The 16,241-nt window shown below is 26.3% G+C and overlaps 1 protein-coding gene across 3 annotated transcripts in view; it reads left to right on the forward strand.

The window, feature by feature from the left end:
- Positions 1 to 16,241, forward strand: part of LOC129965936 (uncharacterized) — a 76,896-nt gene that overhangs the window by 59,207 nt on the left and 1,448 nt on the right. For all 3 annotated transcript variants that reach the window (XM_056080234.1, XM_056080235.1, XM_056080233.1), the window contains exons 5-9: positions 4,431 to 4,712; positions 6,874 to 7,137; positions 13,271 to 13,382; positions 14,228 to 14,327; positions 15,721 to 15,795. In XM_056080234.1, the coding sequence (XP_055936209.1) occupies positions 4,431 to 4,712; positions 6,874 to 7,137; positions 13,271 to 13,382; positions 14,228 to 14,327; positions 15,721 to 15,795 (833 nt within the window). The remainder of the gene's footprint in view (positions 1 to 4,430; positions 4,713 to 6,873; positions 7,138 to 13,270; positions 13,383 to 14,227; positions 14,328 to 15,720; positions 15,796 to 16,241) is intronic.

Genomic DNA, 16,241 nt, shown 5'->3' on the forward strand with positions numbered 1-16,241 from the left:
GTTTTAATTAATGTATTTGTTCTATCCCTGTATGTTAAGCTACTAATAAGTTTTTTTCTGAAAACAGTAGATTAAAAAAAAGGATTAAAATGATGGATAATTGGATAATTATAACTAGCCTAGGATAATTATAATGCATAATTAGCCTAGGATAATTATAATAATATTAGGTGGAAAATTATAATCACCTAGTCGCCTTTCTCGACCAGATGATTCATTGGAGATTTGGTTATGTTATATTTGATTTCAATTAGATTGTTTAGCTATAAATTCATGTCTATGATGCTGCTAAATTGTCGGACATTAAAGTCGCGTTGTTTTAATTGTCCAACTTATACCTAATTATTTATTACATACATTCTTACACATGCTTATTGCACATATGAATCTTCTAATGAATATCAATCTCGTGAATCTTATCTTCTAACACAGTATCCCTTTTATTATTTGTCTTGTAAATTACACAGATATATTATAGAGAATCCTTATTTCTTAACTTTCACAAAAGAAGAAAATCACGCGATTAAGAATCTGATGAAACAATTAAAACGGTTTAAATTTCAGGGCAATAATATTGTTGGATATCAGGCAAAAAAAATTATTTTTTAAAAAAATGCAAAAATTCAACAAAAATTTCTACTATTATAAAATTGATACTTTTCGAAAGAATTTTTTTTTTTTTTTTTAATTTCCAAACGGTGTAAAATTCACATTTGTTTGATTACATTTTTAGAAGTTGTCGCGGGAAAAAAAAATGTGCTTAATTTTTTTAAGTAATGAAGATTTCAATTAAAATTTTTAAAAATTCACTCTGAGAAGCACATTTCCATTCTCCAAGGAATACTTGTATCACATTTGGAGCTGTAAAAACATGTGCGCGCGCGCGCGCGCGCGCGTGTGTGTGTGTGTGTGTGTGTGTGTGTGTGTGTGTGTGTGTGTGTGTGTGTGTGTGTGTGTGTGTGTGTGTGTGTGTGTGTGTGTGTGTGTGTGTGTGTGTGTGTGTGTGTGTGTGTGTGTGTGTGTGTGTGTGTGCTCTTTGGGTCAAACCATTGGAACTAGAGCTACCAAATTCAACGCAAATATACTTTGGAAGGTGGGAATATGCATTTCGGAGAGATTTTTTAATTTTCAATTAGAATTTGAATTAATTAAAAATTAAGCTAATTAATTAAAATTAATTAAAAATTAAGCTAATTAATCATTCGTATAACATGCACTGTCTTGTAGTCTTTTCCCTTTTTAAGTATCCGTGCAAAATCATAAGGGAGTGCAATTATCTCAATACCAATAGAAAACAACACGGAAATGTATATTAATTTCATTTGTTTTAAATCAATAATCGAACGAGGTTTAAAGGAATTCTTTGATCAAGGCATCATTCACATTTCCTAAGTCAACGATGGGCTTGAATAGTGATCAAAAAATGAATGCCTCTGTTAGATAGCAGATAGCATTATTTTCTTACCTATCACTACGTGCTCCTGGTGGCCGAGAAAAAATTATTAATTCTACAATTAAAGTATTTGTCGCATTTTTGATGCCTCATAATTATTCGATGCTTACTTTTTCAAATAGTATCTGTTCGTTTTTTTTCACATTTTATTAAGTGAGAAAAAATAATTTAACGTGCTCCGTTACTCAAATTAACGGATACATCATATTACACATGTCTGCTACGATCATTTCGCAATGAACCTGTGGATACTGAAACCGAAGAGCGAATGAAGTTGCTCTACTTGTTGAAAATTTTGTTTGTATTTATGTATGGGTGTAGGTGAACTTGTCCATGGCAGGCTCCCTTTCATACAATAGTTTAATCATCTTATTGATTTAGAAAATGGATTTATGGAAGAACAAGGTTGAAAGTGCAATACAAAAATTTAGCTCTGCTGGAAGGGATTTTCTGTCAAATTTGCGACAGGATAATGTAAATAATACCACTGAAAAAAAACAGCCGGAATTTGAATCATTTGGGTTTTTGAGAGATGACATATATTCAGATGACATCGAAATCGATCCTTGTTCAGACTGTGATAAAGAATTTGGAATATTAACCATAGAAGATGATGAATATGATTCTTTCGGTTACTGTGTTGATGGCGAGGTCAGGATATTATTATATTCATTTGGTCATAAATAACTGACCGAGTATTTTGTATGTATTTTGTTCTTTGTGTATATATATTCAATATTGTGTGTACATATTTCATGTAGTTCCGTTTTTCATAGTAGATATTAGACATTAAAAATTTGAGGGAATAGAATCAGGTATTAAAAAAACATATTAATGTTCGATTATCTACTCGGTGTAACTTATCTGTATTGAAATTTTTACACAAAGCTTAAAATTTACTACTAATTAATATAAAATATGTTTTAATTAGAAAAATAAGAAAGAAATGGTAGTGTGCAATTTAAATTCCATAGGAGGAAATAGTATCTTAAATTTACTGTACTGTATTATGTAAGAATTCTTGATCATGTGATCTTCTATTTAAAAATGATTTTCCTCTATTTTTTATTTTTTTTGAAGCTTTGATTTTATAATATACTTTTTTTAAAAAATCTTATATATATTTCAATTGTTTCAACAAATTTCTATAGAGATCTAGATAATTTTAATACTAATTTGTTAATTTAATATAATGTATTTTTAGTTATAAATATATGCTGCCAATATGCTGATTTTAATATGCTGTTACATTAGAGAAAAATTTAAATAATTTGCTTATGTAAATAATGTTTTATGTATTTATTCAAACAATATTGTGTATCTTTTTAGGTAAGCTAAATATTACACAATGGTATCATTAATGTATGACTATATTCTTATCCATCTTAAAACACTCAAAAGTACATCATATAATTTAAGTACAATCCAAAAAATTACACGAAGGAAACCTGTGTTTGCCTTGTAAAATTAAAGTATTATTTTGCATTGTGTGATCCATAATACTGATAATATAAATATTTTTTTTAAAGTTTTGAAAAAATTCAAAATTATTATCTTTTATAACATTTATTTAATAAACCTATAAAAACTAATAACATCATCTCGATATGTTTATGTTTGACAGTTGTGTGATCATGCTAGAAAACACTTTGAATTCATATTTTTCATTTTATTTACTGTCTTGTTTCCTGTTATAAAAAAAGCCCTGCAAAAACATATATAAGAAACACTCCTGTTTTATTAATGTTTTGTGTTTTTTGCATTCTTAACTTTTCTGTTAAATAAATTAATGTATATTGTTATAATATGCTAATATAAAAGAAAATCCATACCTATTCCAAAAAATAGTGCAAATAAATTCCAAAAGCTGTTTTAAAGTATGATTGTTAAAAAATATTTTTAAATTAAAATAATTGTTTTATTTAATGATTTTCTTTTTGTAAGACTTTATTTTTCTCTGTAATTTTAATATTGCATTGCTTTTTTTTTTAATTATTTGAAAATTCATTTGTAAAATATTTCATCTGTATAAATCTCTTATTAAAATTTTCTAAATTGAATCTTTCGCTACAAACATGGCTTTATTAACACTAATTCTTCTATTCACTAATTCTAACTAGTGAACTAGCTTTATTCACTAATTCACTTCTAACACTATTCACTAATTTTGGCCAAAAGGTACTTTTGATACCCGTGCCATTGTCAAAACTTATCAGATTTCAAATTATCAGTTAAATCTAAATAATTTAAGTAATATGTTTATAAATACATTGATGCATATATATGAAAAAATATTTAATAGAATTGTGTATTCTAGCTTGAAGTTTATAAACTTATTTTTATCAAAAGCATGCTTTATTTTATTTAATATCATGCAATTTTTATATTATATTAATTTTATAAGTCTGTTGATTCAGATATAACATTATAAAGTAACATAAATAATACCATGCTGCTTTGAATGCCCTGCATTCCCTAAGAAGGATATTTATCTTCCCTGTCCTTTTACTCTGCCTACATCACATTATAACTGTTGGTCAATCTAATTCAGAAATGTTTGAATGCCCTCAATGTCTGTCTGAAAGCTGGTCCATCTCACTCTGTCCATTTTCTGTAAATCCTAAACATTTATTCCTACATATTTCTGTTCAAAATTAGATAAAAAGATTCTTGTGTTATCTTCTCTGACTTGCAGTGACACTTCTGATATCAGATCAAATCCTTGTAATACAGCATTATGAAACTAAAATTTATCTAGAATTTGTTCTAGTTATATGAATATCTATTTTACATTTGTTTGATATAAGAAACTAAATTTAATTATTTGTATAGTTATTATTAAACTGGTTTACTATTAATGTTGTTTCCTTAATAATTCTTCTACATTATGTAAATATGCCTATAAATTCTTTTTAAAATATATTTGTAGTTATTAAGAGCAAATCATAATCATTATTTCATTCTTTATTTTATAAAGAGGAGAAATGACCGAGAGGAAATACGAAGGAAGCTTGCAATGGATTCTGATACTGAAGATTACATCTCTGAAAAGCTAAACCAGCATCGTGAATTAGGTGGCTCTTATGATCGTCTTAAAAGTACTGGAAATCTCCAGATTTGTTTTATGAATGAAGCAGCTAAAGATCAGGATTTATCAAATCCTGAGGATGAATCTGTTACTGACAAGAATAAAGTGCCAAGAGTTCAAAAGCCAGTTTTGCATTTACCTTCTGCTACAGCTCCTCCCAAAACTGAAAAAGTAATGATCATATTATGTTTTCATAATTTTTATTTTTTACTTTAGCCTTAAGTTTTCTCTTTTGATTTTTTAAAATTATTCTTAGGAATTCTGTTGACTTTTTCAAGAATTTGGAAAGGCTGGATTGTTCATTTCATTGCATAAAATTACATTACCCTATTTTTTTTTTAAAAAAAGATCGATTTATATCAGTTTTTTTTTGTATATTTCTTTTTTAGAATATTTTGATTTAGTAATATAATTAAGCTATATAGCATTTGTTTAGGAAATTCTCATATGTATCAACATAATGTAAACTTATTCTGTATTGCTTACATTATTGATGATGTAAATTAATGTTCTATGTTATGACTAATTGATCACGATTGATGATTAATCAATCATTATTAAAGATATTATATTCTGCAATGATTTTGGTAATATTAAATGCATATTAACTTTTTATAATACTTATTGTTAACAATCTCTCAAACATTTATAATTTTTTTAATGTAAATATTTTGTTGCCCTTTTCACTATAAAAGTACAATAAATGAAATTTATTTTAACCTATAATGAAAAACATTTTGAATTTATTTATATCAATTAATTTAAATAATTTTAAGGAATAAAAAGAAAAATAATTTTTAAATTGAACTATTAATTATGAATGAACTATTAATTTCATTATTGGAACTTTCACACTTAGACTCAGAAATATATTATTTTATATTTTTAAAAAAAGCAAAATATAAAATGGTTCAAACATAACTACCATGTAATATAAAACTGTGCTAAAAATTTAGAAACATTTTAATGATTTTTACCTTAATTCATGGTTATAATCATAAAGTTTTAATGCATTATGTGATGTTTCTTTACGATTTTACTAAAAGCTATTTTAGGGATAGACAACATTTTAATTAATACTGTTGTCCCTGACTAGAAATACTCTTAAAGGCATTCTCTCTATTTTACTATGTAGCATTTAAAAATAATTTAGCTAATTAATAATTTAAAAAAAAATTCAGTTTGTAATCCAATTACATTGAAAATTACTGAAAGAAAAAAAAATTGTAATATGTGATTAACTAAATTAGTAACATTTTCTGGATTAAAAAAATGTTTCTCATTGATTTTATTATTTCCAGGTACAATTTAAACTTCTTGTTTAGCAGACACTTAGAAATTCACCATTTATTACTTTTTTTAAATAATGGAATAAGAATTGCTGTTTTCTTTATTATAAGCAATTTTAGAACAAGGGTATATTTTTTGGAAATTCTGGTTGTTATTTGTATTATGTATGATTCATACATTCCTGAGAAACTGATAAAACATTCTTAAGAAATTCAAGCTTATTTTGAAAATCAATCATTTGTTTGACAATTTTGATTTTTTTAAAGTCTATTTTTGATTTTAAAATAGCTACTGTGAGCTTCAAAAAAATTATTAATATTTTCTGTAATGCAGTCTTTGATCATTCTTCTGAAAATTCATATATTTTTGTTTCACAAATTTTATTTAGTTTTCAGTATTTAGCTGCTTATTTATATAAATGTTCAACCATCTATTTTACTTTAGTCTCATATTTTACATTTGTCAATTTTTTTTTTAATATCTGTATTTTTTTAATGTTATCTAAAACTAATTATTTACCTCTTTTGCTCAAGTAAGGACTTGGGTGTCTTTTAAAAGTAATTTAAAAGCAATGAATTAAAAATGATAGAATTAGTTTAATTTATTATGTTTTAACTGGATTACATGTCTTCAGTGGGATGTCAAAATCACATTTTTAAAGGAACTGTTTATTGTACTTGTTGCAATTATTATTATTTTTTTGTAACACTTTTTCAGTAAATTAACAAAATATATATTCATTTCAAAGAAATGTTAATTTTAACTAATGCAATTATTATCTCGGGAAAATTGAGGTGGACAGCTTATTTGAACTGGCTTAATCTGAGCAACATAAATATATATTAAGTTGTTGAAAACAGATCTTATGTTGGTAAAAATATAGAAAGATTTTAATTATTTATTATATAAAATTTTCTATCTCTTTGTGGGATTTTAAAGTCAAATTATTATATTTATTGTTTGGATCATCTGTTTCATATATAACATATCATTAAAATACTTTTTTCATCTATTTTCTGATACAGTTACTTTTCTCCTTCAGCCAAATCTTACAAAATTTCTGAATAATAACAATACTTCACCTCAAGTAAAGAAAAGACAGAGGCCCAAGTTTTTCTTCAACCGCCCACGTAGTTGGCATGCGTCTAAGCAAGATGAGAACCCATTTCCAGAGGAAGACTTGCTAACACGCCACATGCGATTGCAAGCTGAAGCCCGAGAGGCTTTAGCTCAAGCTAAAGATATGGCTCGAATGCAGATGGAAATTGAAAGACAGAAGAAAAAGAAAAGTCCAATTGCAGACATAGTAAGTATACACATTCTATAAAGTCCTTGATGAAAAATTCTTTATACTGCCTTTTTTTTTTTTTTTTTTTTTTTTTTCAGTTTCTCCCATAGTCAAAATTAGTTAACTTTTACCACTAAAAAAAAAATGTTTAAAATTGGGAAAGTTTTATTATTGTTAAATTATTGAGTTTTATTTTGGCTGTATAATATGTCAATATAATATTTTATTTCTGTACCATGAACAATTGGGGCTTCCAATATTAGATAAAGTAATTAGAAATAGATAGCTTTCATAGGAAATGCAGAAAATTTTTATATGTAAATGAACGATTTTTTTTTTTTTTTTTTTTTTTTTTTTGAAAATGCCTATTTAACATTTTGAGTAAATAAACATTTAAGTGCTAAAAAGAGAGCATTATTTAGATGAGCTATATTTTTCTATCGGGCTTAAAAATTCAATGCAGTTATTTAGAATGCCTCTCTATTCTAAAAAGCACCCTACTAATTTAAAGCTATTGCTGTAATTTTGTTTGTCACAAATAATGTATCCTTTAAATAAGGAAATAAAATTAACTTTTAGATTGTGGCTTTAAAATAAATCCAAGGTCTCTTTGAAAATGGAGTTTGTTATAAAGTAACATAAATGTATCCCTGACACTCTTTTAAAATCATTAGGAGATAATATTTGAGTCAATTTAGACTGTCTAGGAAACAAAGTATTTCTTCGTTAAGCAATTTATCCATCACTTATGCATGATACATCTGACATCAAAATCATATGAAAATTTGATTGTGCATGTCTATGATTAACCTTTTTTTAAGCATTGTTTAACCCTTTCATGGGCCATTTGTTTCACCTTTGAATTTCTCGCAGTCTTTTATGTTTTATTAACATTTAAACAATAGCACTTAAGTAAATATATTTTATTTCGTCGAATTTTATGTTTACATTTACATTTTAGGGGTGGGACATCACATTCTGCACACATATAGCAGATCCTCTTCTCTTGTCCCTTTCTGCTACATTTCCTACATCGTCTATAGTTGCAAACCATATTTGGCATCTGATTTCCCACATTGGCTAAGCGCACATCATACAAAACTACATACTTCTCTGCTTGGAAGCTAGCAGGACATCCTTTTCTTTTTCTTGAGGAATATACATCTATTTGCTGACGAGCTAATGCTATACGGAATGTTAGTTGGTCTAAACTTCTGTTTCTTTTTTTCACTTACCACAGTATGAAACTATTTATCATGGCAAGGTCAATAAGAAAATAAATGATATGGTACCACCATTTTACAGATCTTCTTCTTATTTGATATCTTTCTTTTCTTTGATTGAATCACCCCTACCACGGCATCGTTATGTACAGCGACAGCTTTTGCACAAGATACTTCTTCTTTTGTACCATCTTTTTTTATCTGATTTACAGATGTCATAATCGCTGGATTATGTGCAGTAGTCAATAAGGTAAAAGCCTTATTGTCCATCCACTTTATTACACCAACACCTTCCTTAGTTAGGAACATTGATCTACCTCTTTCTAGTTTGTCATTAGCTTCCAGCATTGTAGAAGATCCTTCCTTTGTGGTCTCACAGTCTCCACAGAAAACAGACTATTTACAAGTAGATTTTTTACAAGCCTAAAAGATGTGAAATAGGTATCATGAACTATAAGGCGACCTGTGTGTTTCAAATTTTATGTTGTTTAGTAATTACTATTTCCCTAAATTCAATGTTTTAGCCTTAGTACCAGAAGTTTCCTTCCCACAATAAATTTCAAATTTCTGAATATATCCAGTTATAGAGTCTGCTAAATACCAAACCTTGTACCCTCTTTTTATTGGCTTCATTGGCATATACTGCTTCAATGAAGTTCTCCCTTGGAAAGCTATCATACATTCATCTATTGACAAAATTGATGAAGGTTCATAGGCTTTACATATGGAATCATTGAGTTGTGAGAGGATTGGTCTGACCTTATGGAATTTATCGTGACCAGGTTGTCCACATAGTGGATTTTTGTTGTTATCATTTACATGTTAAGTCTCAGTTATTATTTTTTATATATATTTGCAGTCATTACTCTCGCTACTGATTGAACATTTAGAATCAGGTCAATGCTCCAGTAATTTTTTAGTTCAGGCAATTGATGTATACCCATAAGTATATGCATAACTATCCAAGCTTTCAATTCTTCTAACGGGATCTCTTTGCAGTTCAAGACAATGACTTTTGTGATATGACTCAATCTCTTCCTTTTATTAGGTTGCTTTGCATATGAATTTGTTTCATCAACAATATTCTGTGAAATTTCTTCAGTAAGAATTGTACCAAAATAATCCTTTTCCTTGTCAGTTGAATTGAATATTTTCAGGTTTGGCTCATTATTAAAAAAAAGAGGCAATTTTGTCAAAGAAATCTACTTTATTACTCTATTCTACATTCATTTCATCATTGCTTTCAGAAGAATTGTCATTATCAGGTTCAACCAGTAATCATCTCCATCAGCAGAGGGCAGTTCCTCAGTAGTCAAGCAATTACTTACAGAACTTGTGCTGGGTTTATCTAAATTTTCTAGTGACTGTAATTCTGAAAATGTATCTTCATCAGCTTCTACTTCAGATTCATCTAGGTCACTTGGGAGGCAAAACAGCATATCCAAAGCAGCTGATATGGGCAAACACTTTTTCATACTCATCTGAAAGTCATATGAAACAGCCTTAGAATATATGTATATATATCTTTTTTTGGGCACTACAGTCGTTTAAATTATTTCGTTTTTGAAAATTTCCCTCTCTCCGCCTTTGTTCAAAAGAAAAAGTGGTGACATAGGTAACTGCCTAACAAACTAAATATTCTAATTTTTCAAATATACAAATTGTACATGGCTTTTATTTATGATGCAATAGCATTTTTTCATTTCACTGTTAGGCCTATTACTTATTATTTAAATTAGATAGTTACTCGCACAAAATGTGTAAAAATGTATAAGAAACAAGTAAATATAGTTACAATAAAAACGATATTTTCTTTATTTATTATCTAAATATATTATTTATGAACTAAATATTCTATTTTTTCAAATAGTATACAAATTGCAGCTGGCTTTTATATGATACAATAGCACTTTCACACTTTTTTATATTTCAACCATTATTTATTTTACAATATTAGATAGTTACTGCACAAAATATACAGAAATATACAAAATAAGAAAGTGTTATTACAATAAAAACAGTATTTTACTCACATTTGCAGTAGAATCGTTGAGGAATACAAATGTCACATCGAAACAGGTGTCATAGGAGAACAAATCTCACACAACGTTTTCAAAAGTGCTAATTCTATTCAGTAGATTGAACAATAGATGGCAGTACAAAACTAAAGCAGGAATTGGTCTTCCCGTTGTTATAATAGCAGGGCCAATATAATATAATGGGTTTTGCACTTCTCACAGGTATATTTTGTGAGATCATGTAGATGGGAAGTAATCTTCCCAAGGCCCACAAAAGAATTAAGCAAAAAAAAAAAAAAAAAATGTTGTTTTACTTTTTGCTATTATAATGCAAAAGAGAAAAATGGCTTTCATATTAAAACATTTTTCTGAACTTTTAATTAATAATACTGAGTTATTAAAGGTCCTCTGAGTTGTGAAATTTTAATTTTTAAATCTGCTGCATTCTGTGTTTTTTGAACTATAAAAGTTTTTCAACAAAATAATGTATATACTTATTAATTGATAAAAGGTAATCTAATAATTAATTTAAGTAAAACAATTAAATGTCTTTAGAATTTAAAAAATGTTAAGGCAATTTAGATTACAATTACTGTGCCCATTAGCATTACAGAAATGTAATGTTTATATAAAAGAATATTAAATAAGGGTGACAAAATTTAAAAACCAATAGAACAACAAAAAAAATTAATAAAGCTCTGATGTAAGAATTTGTATTGCAGAAAAGGCAAAATAAAAAAATAAGCAATTATTTCAACCTGCAAAAATTATTTTGGCACATATAATAATTTTGTTGGGTACAAATTATTTTGTTTATTATGTGAGCATGAATTGAACCTGTAAGACAAGAAAGTAATAATGCTTGCAGGATGATGATCCCTGAAAGGTGAATGGATACTGAGATGTACCTACATAAAATACCTGAAGCAAATATCAAAACAGCACCCTATCTCTACTCTTTAACTACAATTCTTCTTTTCTGCTGGCATGATAGTTATGGATGGGCCCTTGCCTTCTTCATAATTCCATTTCTTGCTGTCCTGTTTTAGACTTATGTTTCCCAATTTGTCACCTTAATAGTTTTCCAAACAGTCAATCTAAGTTTTTGTCTCCCTCTTTATCGAGTATCAAATGGTTTAGCCAAAAAAATCATTTTAGTGACTCAGTTATAATCTTTATTACCCCTCCCTCCCTCCCCCTCAAAAAATGTTAACAGAATGGAAGTTGAAGTTAAACCTAAATAATTATTTATAAACAATATTTATAATTATTTATAAACAATATTTATAAAAACTAAGTGATATAGCAGTTAGTATCAAAAATATAGTTAAATCATGTAAAAGCATTTGAAATTATATTTTAAAATATAATGAATGACAAATTGAAATGTACTTTGTATGTGATTATTTCCGAGTGGATCCTTTCATGTCATATTTTTTAAATGGCATAAATTATTTATATTTTCATCATTTCTAAAAGATGTATATATTTTATCTATGAATGCATAATATTAACATAAAATAATCAAATTATTTATGTTCAGTTATTTAATTCTTTTAAACTCCAAAACAGATGCAAAATTCTTAAAAATTCAGGATATTTTTATTTATCAAAGCTTAGTACTGAATCCATAATTTTATTCTTTTTAAGAGTGATATATTACTGCATTATGTACATTTAATATTAGAGAAATATTTTGGAATTCATTTTAAAAATTGAGTTCAGATAATTTCTAATAAAAGTAAACATTGTAATCAGTATACAATCTTATTTTTTGTAGGTTTCCAATTATTGTGTTTTGTTATTGTTATGCTTTTTTGGTTAAATTTAACATGATGAAAAACAAATTGCTGAATATTTGTTGCATATTTTCTTTAAAAACGATGAATCTCAAGGGCTTTTTTGTAAGATACATTTTCAGGTGCAGTGCTAATATTATGGACCAAAAAAATGTCATAGTTTCTTTCTTTTATATTATAAATTTAGGAGGAAATAAATTCATCTGAGTCCCAAAAGGTTACAAAAGTACAGTTATTCAATTTTGTTTCTCAATTCTTCCATCTCATAATAAATTTTGTTTATAATTTCTTGGTAGTTGCTCTCATTCAGATTAGTTTATAGCAATTCTAAATGATCTATTAGATATATCAAAACATTTGTCATTTTTTATTTGTTTTTTGATTGATAATAATCTAATAATAATATAGATATGATGAATAAAAATATGGTTTTTCAAGCTTATTTATGTTAAGTCACTTCATGTTGAGTCTAGTATATCAAATGTTACTCCTATGATTTACTTATATTATAGAGGCATTTGTTCTTATGAATCATTTTTAAACAATCATGATTGGCTTTTCTACATCAAAAATAATATTCATACATAGTTTCATGTGCAGTTGAAGTTGGGAGAAAACTGAATATATAGAAATATTAAAATGAAAGAAAAAACCATGATTTCTGTTGTTTAATTTAATTTAAAAGAATAAGAATTTAAAAAAATACTTTGTTAATTTCAAGTAGTTTATTTCTGATTTTTGTACCCCCTGGTGATGGCACTCTGGGCACATGCCCTGCCTATCCTACCCTACTTATACTACTGTGTAGGTATAATATCTGTGACAGCATAAAACTTGTTCCAACTTGTAAGCAAAATTTTAAAAAATTTGCTGCAGTATCTATAACACCCCTCCAGGACGTGCTTAAATGATTATTCTCAGAAAAATTTACTCTCTTACATTCAAAAATTAATAAAAGATTCAGTTTCTTTTGATAAAAAATATGTTTCTAATAATTAAAAATACTAGTGATTTTTTTCTGAAGCTAAAAGTTTGATTAATATTATTATTTTTGTTTAGTAACTTTTTGTTGACAAAATAACATGCAATGTAACATTGCTGCTTATTACAGGTTGGTCTTCCATTTCCTGATGGCAAAAATTTGCTGACTTATCATAATCTTGCTGCCATGAATGTTGCACAGCTTCAAGTGATTGTGAATGATCTCCATTCTCAGATAGAAAGTAAGTTAATTTATATTAATATTAAAAACTGCTAATTGCTCACATTATGCAACAGGTATTTAATCTTGTATAAAATCAAATATATGACTACAGTAAAACTCTTCATACGATTTTTGAAAATGAGACGTTTTCATACATGGAAATGATTTTTGCAATAGCATGCATCTTATTTACTAAATATAGTAAGAAAAACGAATATAAAGCATACAAAACTTCAATACTGTATTGTTAAAATCCTTTTAAATGTAATTTTCATACAATTGTGGCTATTGATATTTTTAATGAATTCGAAATATGCACTTTTTCAAAAGAATTTATATAAGATTTTTATATTTCAGTCAAATTATTAATTATTCCAAATATGCACTTTTTCTAAAGAATTTATATAAGATCTTTATATTTCAATCAAATTATTTAAATTAATGTTCTTTTTTTGAGTAAAATGAAAAAGAAAATATATCTTTTAAAGCATGATAAGTTAAAAATTATATTTATTTTGTTTCTAAGATTTTGATGGAGTTATTTTAAAATTATGTATATCAATTCTTCATTTGAAAAGTATACTATTTTTTAAAAAAATAAACTTTTATTTTATAATAAAATTAAAATTATGTTGATATTTTTAAGACTCTGTGTTTACTTAAAATCATTTACTTAAAAATGATTTGTTGAAAATGTAAAATTAAAATTTAACCTTTGATTTTTTTTTCAAAGATATCACTAGTTTATAATCTTACTAATCTATAATCTTCAAGTACCACTTAATATCAACTTGTTATAAATGTTACTAAAATTATTGAAAACATTGTCTGAAACTTTATTGATAGATGTTACTCTCATTTTAGCATTGAATGAGGATTTGGTAAAACTTTTGTTAGAACGAGATGATCTGCATATGGAGCAGGACTCCAAATTAGTGGATATTGAAGACTTGACTCGCTACTTGTAAGTATTCTTGAGAATTATTTAAGTACAATTCCAAACTAATGTTATTTGTAATATATAGCATTAATTATTCTTTAGCATTCTATTTAGCTCTACATCAGAAAAAAAAAATTAATGTATAAAAGTATTGTTAAAGAATGCAATTTGCACTTTTATAAAATAATTCAATGTATAATTTTTTAATATAGATCTGTGGTTTAAAATATTTGAGATTTTTTAAATGAATAAAAAAGATTAAATCACCAGTATAAATTGCTATTTTAATTATTTCTTTCGACAATTTTCTGATATTAAATAGGTTTTATGAAGAGTTAAAATTTTTAAATTGATTAATTATTCATTTTTATCATTATTATTATTTGCATTATTATTGCATATTAACATTACAAAATAGTAATGTTAATATAAGTAGTAATGTTGTTGATGCAAGTAAATTTTGTTATATTACATTAACAAAGTTGTGGATTTATATATTACCTGCGATAATTTTTAACACTTAAATTAAAAATTTGTAACCACATTTTATTTTGTAAATACAAACTTCATATCTATAAATTAAATGCCAAGAACCCATGATGCCAAATTTGAAAACATTACATTACAGTTTTATTTTGGTACATGTTTACAGGAACACAGCATTTTTTTTTTTTTTTTTTTTTTTTTTATGCTTGCGTGTGTAATTTGCAAACAAAACTCTCTAAAACATTTAATATGTTATTCTACATATCTAGTATAATAAATGATTATATTGGCTATTCTTTAATCAGAGTGTTTCAATCTAGTTCATATAATTTATGCAAAATATTGCATGTCATTTTAATGTTGAATCATTTCTATGAGGAATAAGAATGTTACAATGTCATGACAAATGTTAACAACACAAAAAAAAAAGCACTAGATTTGTAAACATAATTGTCTGTGTTGTATCATTAATCATATCTTGACTTATTCATTTGCACAATGAACAGGTGTAAGGTTATTAAAATTACAAGACCAAATATCTGCTACAGCTTTAAGTTTAAAAATTATTAAAAGAACTATGAATATAAATTATGCATGAGATTTAATTGAAATATTTTTTTTAAAAAAAATCAATTTTTCTCGCAGATTGATTGCCAAAGTCAATTAGCAGATTAAATGTCTAAAGTCTTAGAATGTTTGAAGTTACTTGTTTTTATTATTTTTACCATCATTCTTTTTTAATTAGCAAATTTTAAGTTGTGATTTTACAAAGTACATAAAATAAAGATTGCTTTTAAATAATATTTTTTTAATAAATATAAAAGAATTCAACAAAAAATTTAAAAACTAGTCATATAAGAGTATGTGCTATTAAATTTTTGTTTATACTTTCTTAAATTAAATTTTATTTGTTATGCAATTTTCTTTTCAGAGGCTTGAAAGGAAGTGGTAGTGTTAGTTCCTCGAGTTCTCAAGTTTCTGTCAACAGTACCTCCGACAGCAAGAAGTAAATAGCTTAATTGAATTTTTGTATTTATCCACTTATATTTATATTGTATTCAGTAATCCAGCAAACATGAGACTATTAGATTATCAAAATACACTGTTAGTAGATGTTAAAATAATGCATTTCTAAAGTGAAACCTATATTTATTGGATAAAATATTATAAAATGTGAAATTATATTTTGTATAACATAATTTAAAATTCTATTATTGTTTCACTCTAGTCACTAAAATCCATATGCATTGATTTGTTTTCCTTGTTATGCTTACTTAATATATTAAAGGTGTTGATTTGGTGCAGTGGAAGATTACTGAGAATGTACTGCACTTATATTCCATATATATGTAATATTGTGTTAACATTAGTAAAAGGAAATATTGCTTAAACACTGGAACTTTTCTGTTTTTTTTTTTTTTTTTTTTTTTTGCACATTTATTTCAATAAATT

This window comes from Argiope bruennichi, chromosome 4 (genome assembly GCF_947563725.1).
Source record: "Argiope bruennichi chromosome 4, qqArgBrue1.1, whole genome shotgun sequence".
Classification (NCBI taxonomy): domain Eukaryota; kingdom Metazoa; phylum Arthropoda; class Arachnida; order Araneae; family Araneidae; genus Argiope; species Argiope bruennichi.